This window comes from Centroberyx gerrardi, chromosome 21 (genome assembly GCF_048128805.1).
Source record: "Centroberyx gerrardi isolate f3 chromosome 21, fCenGer3.hap1.cur.20231027, whole genome shotgun sequence".
Lineage (NCBI taxonomy): Eukaryota > Metazoa > Chordata > Actinopteri > Beryciformes > Berycidae > Centroberyx > Centroberyx gerrardi.
Genome location: NC_136017.1, coordinates 8,210,399 through 8,224,585, shown reverse-complemented (window position 1 = coordinate 8,224,585; position 14,187 = coordinate 8,210,399). Strand labels below are relative to the sequence as shown.

The 14,187-nt window shown below is 43.3% G+C and overlaps 1 protein-coding gene across 1 annotated transcript in view; it reads left to right on the top strand.

The window, feature by feature from the left end:
• Positions 1-384: 384 nt before the first annotated feature.
• Positions 385-14,187, top strand: part of ncam2a (neural cell adhesion molecule 2a) — an 84,763-nt gene continuing 70,960 nt past the window's right edge. Inside the window, exons 1-4 of the mRNA XM_078290970.1 lie at positions 385-390; positions 1,295-1,358; positions 8,629-8,835; positions 13,358-13,501. Of these exons, the coding sequence (XP_078147096.1) occupies positions 385-390; positions 1,295-1,358; positions 8,629-8,835; positions 13,358-13,501 (421 nt within the window). The remainder of the gene's footprint in view (positions 391-1,294; positions 1,359-8,628; positions 8,836-13,357; positions 13,502-14,187) is intronic.

Genomic DNA, 14,187 nt, shown 5'->3' with positions numbered 1-14,187 from the left:
GCCACTTCCAGCTCCACCTTGCTGGGCTGCCATACTCCCTCTCTCTCTCTCTCTCTGTCTCTATCTTTTCTGTCTATATCTCCCTTTCTCTGCATTTGTCTCTCTTCCTCTTTCTCTCCCAATTGACCATTAAGTGTCAGCCAAGATTGAGACACGCTCTTATTCCGACAAGAAAGCCTTAACGCCATGCTAACTACCTTCCACCTCCACCTTATAAAACTTGCACTAGAGCCCCTTTTGTCTGGCGATATAGTGCCTGTTTCAATAGGGCAGCGCAGACGAATGGTCTGATTGTTGCACGACTGTCTGGCAGACTGTAACCTTGTGGCACTGCCATCCATTGCGAGGGTTTTTGTCCCTTTTTACTGTGGGTCATTAGGTGGAATGGATGTCTGTTAAATGGTACGCCAAGGACATTTCCAGTTAACCTTTGTCTGCACTAGAGAGGGTCTTTATTGATGCTACGTGTGTTAGGGACTCAATTTGTAATTCAGACGGAGAGAGTTTTACATGAAGAGTTTTTGTCACTAAAGGAAAATACCACTGCTATTGAGTTCTTTGCCGATCTCTGTCATTGCTCTGCTACTTTAGCTCCTGTTGTTAAATGCATATATTGTTGTGAGAGATGATCAAAAATGCCATTACTTCAGCTGAAAGGATCCCATTCAGCTTGAAACTGACAAACGCACTTGTCACAACTAGCTATGTGCCTTATAAAATCCATCAATGCAATCTGTCCCAGAGCTTTGTTTGGAGAAATATCTGACTTCCATTGAAGTTGAAAGCAGTTAGCAAGTTTGGATAAATTGTGTTTGAATTCTTCTATTCAGCAGGAACAATATGCTTTATACTAGCAGTAGCTGTAAACTTGACGAGATACTGTGGGCATTTCTGAAGAGCCTTTATTTTTATGTATAAGGGTATTTTAATATAATCGATCAAGTAAGCGCCGCACTACTTACAATTTTGTGACAACAAGATGCAACAAGATGACATACAAAAGGAAATGGTCCATAGATAATATAAAACACAGCTACAAAGAAGGAAATGAGCCACAATGTGAAAGAGAGAGACTGATGCTTTTCTGAGAAATTGTTTATGATTGTGTCTATCCAATCATCAACAGGAAACCATGAAGATCCTTTTTTCTCTTTCTTTTACTAGTGTAATAACACATGCATCTTTTTTCTCTCTCTCTCTCTCTCTCTCTCTCTCTCTCTCTCTCTCTCTCTCTCTCTCTCTCTCTCTCTCTCTCTCTCTCTCTCTCTCTCTCTCCCTGACAGCCGCCCTCCAGGTGTCCATATCCCTCAACAAAGTGGAGTTAAGTGTTGGAGAGTCTAAGTTCTTCATCTGCACAGGTAAGATAGCCCCATACTGTTTGTGTTTGTGTGTGTGTGTGTAGGTGTGTGTGTGTGTGTGTGTGTGTGTGTTGGGGGGCTGGGGGGGATGGTGATGCTGTGGGGGGTCTTATATCAGTTTGAAAAGCGCTTTTGAAGTGTGTTTGCTCTTTGCGCGACACTGAACGCAACACAATCCATGCTCGTCCATATGGTAAGTGACTCTTTCACCCCGCCATGACTGGATCCACACTGGGGACGCCCCTCTATCTCCCCCACCTCTCTGTATCAAGCCTCCCCATAACAGAGAACCTGATGCCCGTGCCAGTGGCTCGGTGGGGTGGCACACGCTCTGGCAGGCCCGGCCCGCCTCCCGCTGGCTGCCTCTTCTCTCCTGCCAGCCCACCCAGCATGGAGCTAACAGCCAAGGGACTAGAGACACACCGGGAGGAGCATGGCGGGGTGTGTGTGTGTGTGTGTGTGTGTGTGTGGGGGGGGGGGGGGGGGGGTTGTGTGGAGGTCTAACGTGCGTCGAGGAGGAGGGGTAGAAAAATAGAGTTGAATGGAATAAAATGGGCGGCAGAGGCAGCGCTGACGAAGGAAGGAACTGAAAGGTAGAGCTGAATGGGACGGAGGCGGCGGGGGATAGGTAAAAGCATTCGCCGAGGAAAAAGGATGGAAAGACGGAAGCGAGCGGAATAGAGGAGGCATTGAGGTAAAAAAAAAGAGCGTTGGAGGTGGGAGATAAGTAGCCACCATCCACCGTCAAATGCGTGGGAGCGAGCGTCTGTGGCATTCTGTGCATTCTTTTCGGCCTTTTACACCATGGGCAGTTGTGCTAAGGCTGATTTTTACCATTCACACGCTCTCTCCTTGTGCAGTCCTGTCAACTAGAGTGGGTTGAAAAGCAGGGCAGAAAAGTCACTGGTAAGAAGCGAAAAGCCCAGTGAGACTAAGATGAAGCTGCAAGCAAAATAAATAAAGAATGACGCTCTTAAAGTGACTTTTTTGGCTTTAAGATGCTCGGGCCCCTTGTAGGAATCGGGCTCACATAAATATGGATTGGGAAAAGAGAAAAGAACAGAGAGAATCTCATTCACAGAAGGCAATTATCTGTTTATTCAGAAACACAGGGTTTTAGCTGGTTGTGAAAAGAACAGAACAGGGCTGATTTTGTTCTTGAAAGAAAGGGAACTATCTGAGTCCTGGGTGAGATCAATTCACTTCTTCAATACAAATCAGCTTGTTTCAGAGGTTTGCATGGAACAATTGGCAGTATCTTAAAATAAAGCAGATAACTCTGTTTGTTCCATGGTAACATCGCTAATTTCTCGAAAACTGTTGAAACCAGTTAAAACAAGTCAAATCAGAGCGTTCTGGTGGCTCGGAGGGATAAGAGGGCGGCCACACTGATCCAACAGAAAATGGACTAACAGACTATACAGTTAAAAAAGAAACTGACCTGGAAAACCTTCAATCATCCCACCAGGCTTTCTCCCTTTTATATTTGATGATGAGTCATACAATAAGAGGATGGTGTCTCAGTGTTTGCTGCCATTTTTGCTGCCAAAACAAACATAGGAACGACTCTAATTTGCTAAACGGATGGTGACAAATTTGTCCGTCCAGAAAAAGGACGGAGACGGAGGCGTCAGCTCTCATTGGAAATTAATTGAAGGCGTGTAACCATGTGAAAGTGGGTTCGAATCAGGCCCAGGATCTTTGGTGCATGTTGTCCGCCTCTATCTCCCAATCCTCCCACTCTACTTTGAACTGTCTAATAAAAAAAAGCAAAAGCAAAATTTCTCCCCATTAGAAGACTTTTTCACTCGTTTTAAGAAATTATTCTGACTTCATACAGGTTGAAATTACCTGTTAAGACTGCACATTTTCTTCAGTGTACAAACATTAAGAATTAATACATGTCCACAGACTAGCCTCCATTCAGTATTCCTTTTCAATACTCCTTTTATCTTTCATTGTTAGAGTGAATGACATGTCACCTATTCATTAGATTTTTGCTTTTAAAAGAAATGCAAGAGACAACCCTTGAGCAGAATTAGCTTTAATTCATTTCCTTGTGGTACTGAATAATTCTTTTATTATTATTATTTATTATTTTATGCCATGTTTTCGCAGTGAAGATTTGAATTGGCATGGCGGACTAGAAAAAGACGAAGGTAGAGAGGGTCAGGAGGAGAAAAGGAAAACAGTGAGTGAGTGAGCAGAGAGAAAAACAGGTGCAGAATATGAGGGAGAAAGTGGCTGTAAAGATCGTCTTTAGAAAGTGGCTGGCTCTATAGGAGTCTGTGAAAGAGAGAAAGAAAGAGAGAGAAACTGCATTTGTGCTCATGTCACCTTTCACCTTAAGTGAATTTGTTCCTTTGTTTTTGTTTTTCCATCACAGCTCTGGGAAAGGTTAGGATCATCTCTATGATGAATGTGTACAATAAGAGATAGTATATACTGCCACAATAATAGCTGCAGCTTCTCCACAACATGATAAAACCCCACCTCATTATCGGCTTGAGCAATCAGAGATCATTATAGTGTAAAGCTGTATGCGGCTGTGTTCATTTATATCAGCACACACAGATGCACATACACACCATAGCTCATTCAGGATGTATTTATTGGATGTTTTGTTAATGCAAATAAATCTCACCATACGGTTTTATGTATAGAATTCACTGCTGCAGGAGTGTGGCATATCAAAATAGATAATAGAAGATAATAGAATAGAACTTTTATCTATTTTTATGCTGCTATCTTGGCCAGGCTTCCCTTGAAAAAGAGGTCTTTGTACCTCAACGGGACCGACCTGGTTAAATAAAGGTCAAATAAAATAAATACACAAACAAGATACACTAAAAGACAACTTATTGCTAAATACTGCTAACTATTTGACCCAAAAATATTACTGTATGAAGTCTACTGAGTAATGAAGGTGATTCAAACAGCCACCAATGTAAAGAAAAGTCACTATTTAGCAGTAGTAGATTTATTTATTGGGGTTTTTATTATGTATTTTTCTTCAAAAGTGCTATAAATATACTACAATATGCATTTCATATCTATTAATATCACCTAGATAACTTCCTTACAAATGTGACCAAACATGGAAAAGCAGGAACATTATGGGAGATATATATATATTTTTTTTTTACCGATTACTGATCTTTGCATTAAGAGTTTTAAAATGGTTTATTACATAATAGGGGTCAGTTAGATGTTTTGTTTGGAATCAAAAAAGTCCCTGGTGATCAAATGGTTTCTGATGTAAAATGGGTCTCCTGTAAGTCTAAATGAGCCTGGGTTCATCACACATAAAAGTTGGATAAACTGTGTCTGTGATATGGCGCAGAGCCAGAGCGACCGTTTGCCGGTAAAGGAAAAGAGAGGCAGCAGCAACAGTCAAACAAGCTCCAGCAGCCATGATGTTTTTCTGTGTGGGTTTCTCCAGACGGGCCACCGTTCGATACAGTGTGATCTAATTGGAGCAGGGCAGGTCACAGGCCGACCATGTGCATGACATTGACCGTCCCAGCAGACCCAGCTGTGTCCATCGGCATGAAATTGCAGAGCAGCTAGAGAAGAAGAAGAAGAAGAAGAGAGAGAGAGGAAGAGAGAGCGTGTTATGTAATTCTGCCGTTAACTCTGGCGTTAATTGATATCCTAAAGCTAGACGTACACACACACACACACGCATGCTGACCTGTGGGATGATCTCTTCCCTCCTGCCCCACACAGCTCTTTTTCCCCTCTCTGCTATCTACTGTATTTCCCTCGAGACTTGAATCAATTACTACTGGTGCGGGCTAATGTGGGCGAGAACACAGGGGCGTGGGAGTGTTTGGACGTGCAGTCGGCTAATTTTGGCGCCATGGGGCCCGTCGAGTCAATAATCCGCTTTTCGGAGGAGGCTGAGAACGGCTTCAGTATCTCAGTTGCTTTATATTGCTCCCTCACCGCTAAGGAGGATCATAAACATTGTCTGGAACACCTTCCAGATACAAAGCTCTCTTGTAGGTGTTGGTCTTATTTACACTTTTATTTCCATGTGCTTGGTTGTTTATTTCAAAATTAAGCAGGAACAGAGCCAAACTGTCATTTTCATTGTCAGCTTGCAAAAGCCCACCATCAGTCGACCTCGGTAGTGACTGCTGTAGTACAGAGATTTCACCAGCACCTACAAAACTGCTTTTTTACTACTGTAGGCCTACCTACCTATGAGTTTTCTTCAGGAGAATTGCCAGTCATTGTGTATTATCTCGCCAAGAATCAGCTATAATGCCAGCGCTAATGCAGTTTTAAAAAAAAAAGAGAAATTTCGACTAGCTACTCACACAGTTATACAGACACAAACACACACAGAGGCAGGGCTGAGCGTGAAAAACAGGGCAGCATGGCACACGCTCCTGTCTTCTCAGATCATCTGTGAAGCAAATGGCCTGTCATGATGCTAGCTGCATCACCTTTAACATATTTAGCTGTCTCTGCTGTCAACAGGCTTCGAAATGGTAAGAGGTGATAACGCTGTAATGCTAACAGGTATAAAGAGACGCCTGCAGCGATGCTAGACAGTTATCTGTTCCTCACAAGTACCCAGATGAACCACGTGGACCTCCGGCGGAAAGCCACGTGTGAGGGGAGCAAGGCTGGAGGGATCTTCTGCGGACCTGCGTCACACGTTGCTGATATGTTTCTAGTTATACTTATGTTCGATCGCCTCAGCAGATATGTTGCCCTTGAAAGTAACGAACAGCAGACGCATAACTCAGAATGTTCAAAGTTGACGTGAAACATTGCAGTGATGATCAGTGTTAGCATGCTGGTTCTGTGAGGTAGAGCCTCAATTCAGGTCACAGACTCTTAACCCCTGTATATCAGTGTACTATAAAACCAATTTGCGGTACTTGAAAAAAATACTTGCAGTATCTAATTAAGATAAAAGTGAGTTACAGTTCAATTATTGTGAACATTTAACAGAGTTTGAATTTTCACCTCATATTGAGTAATGCTCACTCACTCAGTGTTACAGTCTTGCTAATGTGTGTAAGCTTTGCAACTGCAGCACCTAATGTGTGCGTGAAAAGATTTTTTTGTCAGCGAATGTTTTAGTTACACCTAGATTGTGCTAGGAAAGCAGTTTTGCCTAACAGGTGTGGAATTTATGAAGTTTGGGCAGTGCTAACGAAACATTGTGGCAAACAGACTGCTATGATGCTGAAAGACAGCTAAACTACTGGAGCGTAGCTGTAGAGTCGGGTGGATCTGTTCCTCTAGACGTTACGCTGGGTGAGTGATGTGGATATCCTGATTATTCCAGGACTGTAGTAACTTCAGCTGCAGCAACAGTTGATGCTGCACACCTTGCTCGGTGCCGCGGGGCTGTAGAGCATCTGTACTTGTTTTTGTAGGTTTTGCTGCACACATATGCTGTTTTCCCTGTAACACCCTGCCTCGTATCACGACGTCCGCCCGCAGTAACACCTGGGAGCTGCCCAGATGAACCGCCACAGCCCTCCAGTGCTGGTGGTTAAATGTTTTGCTCAAGGGCATCTCACTGATAGTTACTGAGGGAGCGGAGAGCATTACTTGTTCTATTTAAATTCAGAGAGTGTTAAAGTGACAAACCTGCTTCCTGTATAGCTGCCCTGAGTAGGGTTATCTCAGGTGACGGTGGCTACTTCCATTTTCCTAAACAAGGCACCTCTGTCGCAAACTTCATGTCACCTCATTTGTCCTTTTATTTCTTTTGTTTCTTTAATTGAATCAGGAATATGTCTTCTCCCCCCGGGGACTGGACAGGCCTCAGTCCTTCCCCTCTCCAGATTCAAGGCTCTGGCTGATTGATAGGCCATGTAGTGACCCTCCACACTGACACTTTTATTTGCAGAATTTACAGGCAAAGGGCACCTGGTGCTTGCAGATGGTCCTATCATCTGTTTCCAGTAGCCAGATGAGCTCACGTTTCACAGGCTACATATGGATGCTGCTTTAGTCAGGATTCAAGTTAGCTTTTGATCAGGCCCACCATTTGTTTCTTTGTTATGTGTCCGTGTGTGTGCATGCACGCGGGTGTGTGTGTACTGTATGTGTGTGTGGTCGTGCACGTTCTTTATTTGTGTGTCTGGAAATGAGAGTGAAATTTACAGCCTGCATATGTCCCCATTCCTTTACAGACTTATTAGCTATGTAAATCCAAGATTATGACATAATCATATAATTTCAGGCCGTCTGTTCACTCGACAAGTTCCAACAACAACGTTGGATGGTCCTCAGCTGTTCAGAGGACCAAAGCGAATGAAACCCCATAGTAGTGGAATGTAAAAGCTTACTGAAATATATCAATTCATTTCTACAGTGAAATAGGAAACTCATTCAAAGCTTACCAATGGCAGCACTGTGTCTATTCATAAAGTACCTCCAACTTAGCTTATTGTAGAATCTGGAAGTGTGTGGCTCAAAGTTGTCAAAAACTCAAATTATTTGCTTTCATTATGTTAGCTTTATGGGAGTTTGTCAGTTTCACAGAGTGAATTTGATTGAATCTCAGCTACACAGTGGCCAGACTATACGTAACCAGAATAACTCAGTCAGTACAACTTTGCTTTCTAGGGAGTCCTAGGCGTACTCTGTATAACAGGGTTTGGGACAGGGGCTTAAAAACATTTCAAATTGTGACAGCTGATCACACAAAGTACAAAGACACTAGACTTATTAACTTCCACCTTGTGTGATTGACTAGGTGCACAGTGATGCCAAGTGAATCTCAAAATGAGTTTCAGAAGTCAAAACAACAACCGCCTGGCACTCTCACTCAATTTTACCATTCAGATCATAGGCAATCGAATGTTTTCAAAAACAAGCTTGGGACCGGAAGGTTACAGGTTCAAATCATTGGACCAGTTAAGAAAATGAAGCCAACAGCAGCTTCCTGGAAAGGAAGTAATGTGTAAAGTGCCCGCAGGCAGTGAAACCTCCGCTCCTGCAGCAGTGCTGTCCAGTTCACTGATGCTGAACTGGACTGGACAGCTCCCAGGTGTGAGTGTGTGTGTGTGTGTGTGTGTGTGTGTAACTTTCCCTCCCCTAAACTGTGAATGTAAATGTGAAAAGGTGAATGAAATCATGACATGTTCATGTCTGGTCAAATAAGAGTAAAAAATTAATGAGACGTCCTTGATCGGAGGCCTGTGCTCCTGCTCTGAGAGATAGAAGCAGGTTGTCTCTCGGTCGCTCAGCATTCGCTCAACATTATCTGTTTTTTTTTCTCTGACCTCGCCCCCAGCTATCGGCGAGCCGGTGAGGCTGGAGTGGTTCAACCCCCAGGGCGAGCGCATCGTGCCGTCCAAGCGGGTGTCGCTCCACACGGAGACGTCACGCTCCAAACTCGTCATTTACAATGCCATCATCGAGGACGCGGGCATCTACCGCTGCCAGGCCACCGACGCCGGCGGCCAGAGCCAAGAGGCCACCGTTGTGTTGGAGATCTACCGTAAGTTTGACAGATAACACACACACACACACACACACACACACGGATACACACACACAGGTGATAACATAAAAACCTATGAACGTCTGACTTCAGGACATTTCTCGCTTCACACACACACACACTACCATTTACTTGCAAGATGCAGATGCTTGATTCATCGGCATGGGCAGCGCATGTGTTCCTCCTGAGGAGATTTAGACATGTGAAGACATGAGGAGAATACAGCGCTTCCATTACTGTTTGATCAGAAGGATAGCCAGCCCATTCATATTCCCACCTTCACCACAGCCACACACCGGTATAGAGAGTGTGTGTCCGTGCATGAGTTTGACTTTGTGTGTGAGTTTGTGCGAGTGTGTGTGCTACATCCATTCTAGTGATTAAAGTGTAATGACAGCTAGTAATGCCATGGGACCTGGATCCTGCCAGGCATAATGAGGGATGGCACTGAGGATAACCTGGCTTGCTGAGCCATCACTATTTCCTGGGTAAAACTTAACGTTACAGGCTTTACTCTGGGGGCGAGGGGGCTTAGCGGTTAGAGAGGCTGTCGCATCCCAGGTTCCATCCTCACAGCAACCGATGTGTGTCAACTGCCACATGTGTCCTGTCGAGGCGTCCTTGAATCCTTGAATCCTACCTAAACCCCTACCAGCTCGCTCTTTCAAAGCAATATTCCACTTAGTTTTAACATGGGGGTTATTCAGCACTTGACCGCCATGAAAACCAGAATATAAATGAATCACCAAGATCGGATGCAGCTGGACGAGTTTGTAGCGTTCAAAATTCATTTGAATGAGGCCTGGAAAATAGCCTGAAAACTTCCATTTAACATGTTGGTTAGCAGATCCTGCTTTAAAGACAACAAAGCATCCTGGGTCTGTCGTCATTTCTATTCTTGGCAGAAAACACCTGCACACATACACACGTCTCTGTAACCAAGGGTAGCACAGTCACCGCTAACGGAAATTAGCATTGACATACACGCATGCAAACACACCTACACACACACACACACACACACACACACACACACAAAGATTGCATAAGAATCAAGCCGCTTGAAGAAAAGTGATTTCCGAGTCGTGAATAACCCAAATACCCTGGGACTTTGATCAGGAGTCTTTCCCAAGTTTAATTGGAGAAAAAGTCAGGGTATAGGGATTTGATTTCCTCTGCATACACACACACACACAGACACAGACACACACACACACACTCCAAATCACCCCCTGTTGCGCGGTTGCCTTTTTCATCCTCTCACTGCGAACCATTAGACGAGACATCACAGCCTCAATCACACCTGCCACCACCCAGCCCTCGCCTCATTCGCCACATAACCAGCTCCTAAAACCATTGTTTCCATGGCAACCAGGCGTCACTCACCGAGGCCCTCGTGTAGATTGCATGAGCAGCATGCGGATGAATACCTGCCTTAAGCTCCAGCCAGCGTTCTGCCAGCGCGCAGTCGGAGCGGGCGAGGACTCCTCGGGCAGTGCGGCGGCCCGCGCGCTACAAGAACGCTCATGTTCTACATGGAATTCATGACCTGCGGGAGACACACTGTTGACATTCTCTCAGTAGCTCCTGACATCTCCATGATGGCTCGCCATACTCACGCCACATGGAGTGATAAATCATCTGTGAATTGTTTGTTTTCCCAATATACGTATATATAAACATGGCACACCAAGGTGCAGGCTCACATTATAGGTTTTTGTCCTTTGCTGTCTCACATAAATGTGGAAGATGAAAATCTAACATCGTATTTTTTTTGCAGAAGCTTTCTCAGAATGCACTGCAAATCTTAACAAGTCATTCAGTTTCATATTCATCCTTCAAATCTTATTTTTTCTTAAAACAAGAGAAAAATTCTGCCAGTGGGGTGAGATAACTCCACTTATTTCCAATGCAGTTTCACGATGCTTGACTCTACAAAATTCTGGAAACAACTTGATTTGTATTGTTAACAAGTGAAATGATGTAACCCCATTGGCAGATTTTTTCACTTGCTTTAAGAATATTGTGATTTTAGGATTCAATAATAGACTAAATGGCTTGTTAAGATGGAGATTTTTTTGCAGCAACGTAAGTCAGTACAATGTCTGAGCCAGCTCAACTGTTCTCTCCTTGCACTGCCTATCTGTTTATTAATGGGCAAAGACGTAATGTTGCACAAGCCCATTTCAGAAAACAGGCAAAAGCGAACAATAAAGACAGGAACGAGTCTGCGTCCCAGCTGAGAGGGCTCCAGGGAAATTGGCTCGTCACCATATTTGACAATTGTCCTCGCAGTGATGTGTGGGCAAACGGCGGAAGAGAAACTCCGGAGTGCTGAGTATATTCTCAATCCGCCAGTGTCAAGTGTGCAATAGAGTGTTACTGGGGAGAGCATGTTTCCCTTACTGATTCTCTTGTAAAGCAGTGTGACTACAAAAGAGACAGGAAATGGATACAAGCAGCACCAACAAGTGACACCAAAGTGTTCGAATCCAGGCGACAGAGAGAGAGGGAAAGAGCAAAAAATTTCGGAAGTAAAAAAAAAAAAAAAAAAAAAAAAAAAACACAAGGGGAAATTGAAAACAAAACAAAGGAATGAATGACAAAAACGTGTGATGGCACCCTCGAAGCTAATGAAGACGGCAGGATGCCAGACACGTTCAGCGGCGGAGGGTGCAGTCGGGGAGAGAAAGCTCATTTTAGGGAGCAGCCTGGCATAAATCACACAGTAAAATGCTAATACCGAAACCTTGCTAACGGAAGGGACTGAAATAAATAGGGGAGCTGTTGTTGATTTATTCACACCTTCACAATACAGCACACAGATGATAGCAGGTGGTTACATAGCTGGCGGTGCCCACCCCACACACACATCAAAGCCGGCTATCCGAACAAGAACAGGGTCGGAGAAGGATCAAGTGTTGTTTGTGGAGAAGCGCTGGTCCAAGAACAGTGTCCTCATAAAAGCAATTTGTCAAAACACCATGTTTTTTTCAAGTGGCAACACAGAGCTTTAAACCAGTACAGGGTGGAATGTATTATTGAACCGTTCCTGCAACCAAGACAGAGTGAATCAAAGGCTGGCCGTGTTTATGTCTAATTCTGCAAACAGAGGCTGTGGAATATCTCTGCTCATTGATTTTTTGTCATGGTTGTGACTGGCAGCTAGTAAAACGGCCCCCCTTCTGTTTCCTGTGCTGTTTCATCAAAATCGCCTCATCTGTGTCCCAGAAAACAGGATTTAGCTTTGTTTGAGTTGATTTCGTGAGTGAAAGCTATCCATCCATTTGCAAAGAACACTCTACTATGTGTTTCATTTGCCCGGTTACAAAACAGGTCCAATTTGGAAAGCATGGCATGAAAAGGCTTTGCTTGATTGTGGAAAACCTAACCTACCTATGAGGAGAGCTAGGTGTTTTTTAAGGTCACCCACAGACATCCTTCCCCCAATAAGAAGCAGTGAATTTGATGCCTCTTTTGAAAAAGTCAAATGAAATATGACAATAGTAAATACTCAGGGAAGAGAAACCATACAAACATTAGACCCATTCTGCCCTACAAAGATGAGCAATTTATGTTCTTATCTACTCCTCCATGTCTGCTGTGGAGGAAAGGCTAAGTACAGCAGCACTGTGTGGTTTTGATTAGGCTTTCATTCAGTAGCCACTATAAAGACAACAGCTTCATTTTATTTAGCCTAACTGATATTGCATTCAGTAGAGGCAACCTCTTAGGCCTCAAGCCATTTCCAAATCAAATCAAATAAAAACACAGAGTAGCCTATTATAGGCTGAAAGAATGAACAATGCAATGATGCAAGTCAATATAATATGCTAATTAATAAAAGGCTATCATATAATTTTATATAGTTATAATTATAATATAGTCTCAAAGGGAATGTGACTGGCCCACTGAGAGCAACAAAAACGTACTCATGTCAGAAACCTGGCAACCCAGTGGGCAGGTGCGAGAGAGGGGTAATTTAAATAATTTTAACTCAGACTCTTGTCTCACATAGTTTGTGTCCTGGCTGCCTAAGCGCTTTTTCGTGTGTTTTCAAGATCCAAAGTAATGAGTAGGGTTTAGATTTCATATCAGCAAAACTGATGCCCATGACTGCTAGTAAGCAATATGCAGTCCACTTCTGCGCCAACAGTTTTCTTTGGGACAGATAAATGATGAAGTAATTTTTCTCTGTTTCATTCACAGCACGCTGCATCCCAACACTTTCACCTATGTTGTCATCAAAAGTAGCAAACAACTTCAAAAGGCAAACACCAAAAATTGAATAGAAAACTCTTAATTTGAGGGATATAACCTAGATGAAAACTCTTACATTGGATGCAAATTTAATAAACAACATAAACCCTAACACCAAATTCAATTTCAAAACAGTGAAACAGGACAGTGAAAGCACAGCAAATTTTTTTTTTCCTTTTGATGTTCAGGCCCGCCATAAATTGTCTTCCCTGAATGCTCACTGAATAAAATGCCATCTCCATTTTGTTTGATCTCATAGAGAGGCTGACGTTTCGGGACGTCGAGTCGCCACAGGAGTTCCGCCACGGCGAGACGGCGGAGGTGGTGTGTGATGTCATCAGTTCACCGGTGCCCGTAGTGGTGTGGTACTACCAGGACAAGGAGATCACCGAGGAGCACCACAGTAAGTCTTCATGACCTGCTTTTACACTAAGACGATTTGTGGGAGGGGTATAGAGTGGAGGGAGACCCTGATTTAACCCTGCATCATATAATGCCTTTTTTTGCATTCTTATACCTCCTTTGGCCAGATACCAAGGTTGGGGAATAAATAGATCACATAAACCACAGTTACAGTTGTTGAAATACACAATTACACAGCACAGTTGCAGTTGTCGGATTACAAAAACAGTAACTTTTGTGTGTCTTGTGCTTTTCCTGACCTATATCATTCTGTTCTATGATTGATTGTTGATCAGTTAGATCTAGGTTAGGCTCAGTCTCTCTAAAGTTCTTTGACACATGCATGTGATAAAGGCTATATAGATAAACAAACCTGTAACAAAGACACAGTACTCATATTATAGATACTTAGGCAAAAATAGGCGATTAAAAACATGTTTAAAAGGAAAAAATCACTGAAAATGTGAGAATGTAGATACTAGTACAAAGTAAACTGAAAGTAACTCAACATTACCAGATGATGTAGCTGAACTTGATTATTCCATTGGATTATGTTGGTAATGAAAGTGGCAAGTAACCAGTAATCTGTAAAGGATAACATTTTGAATGTAAACTTGCCAAATACACTGGAGCGTTGAGCGGAAAAACGCTCACGAGTTCTCATGTGCCCAATTCTCTCACTCATTG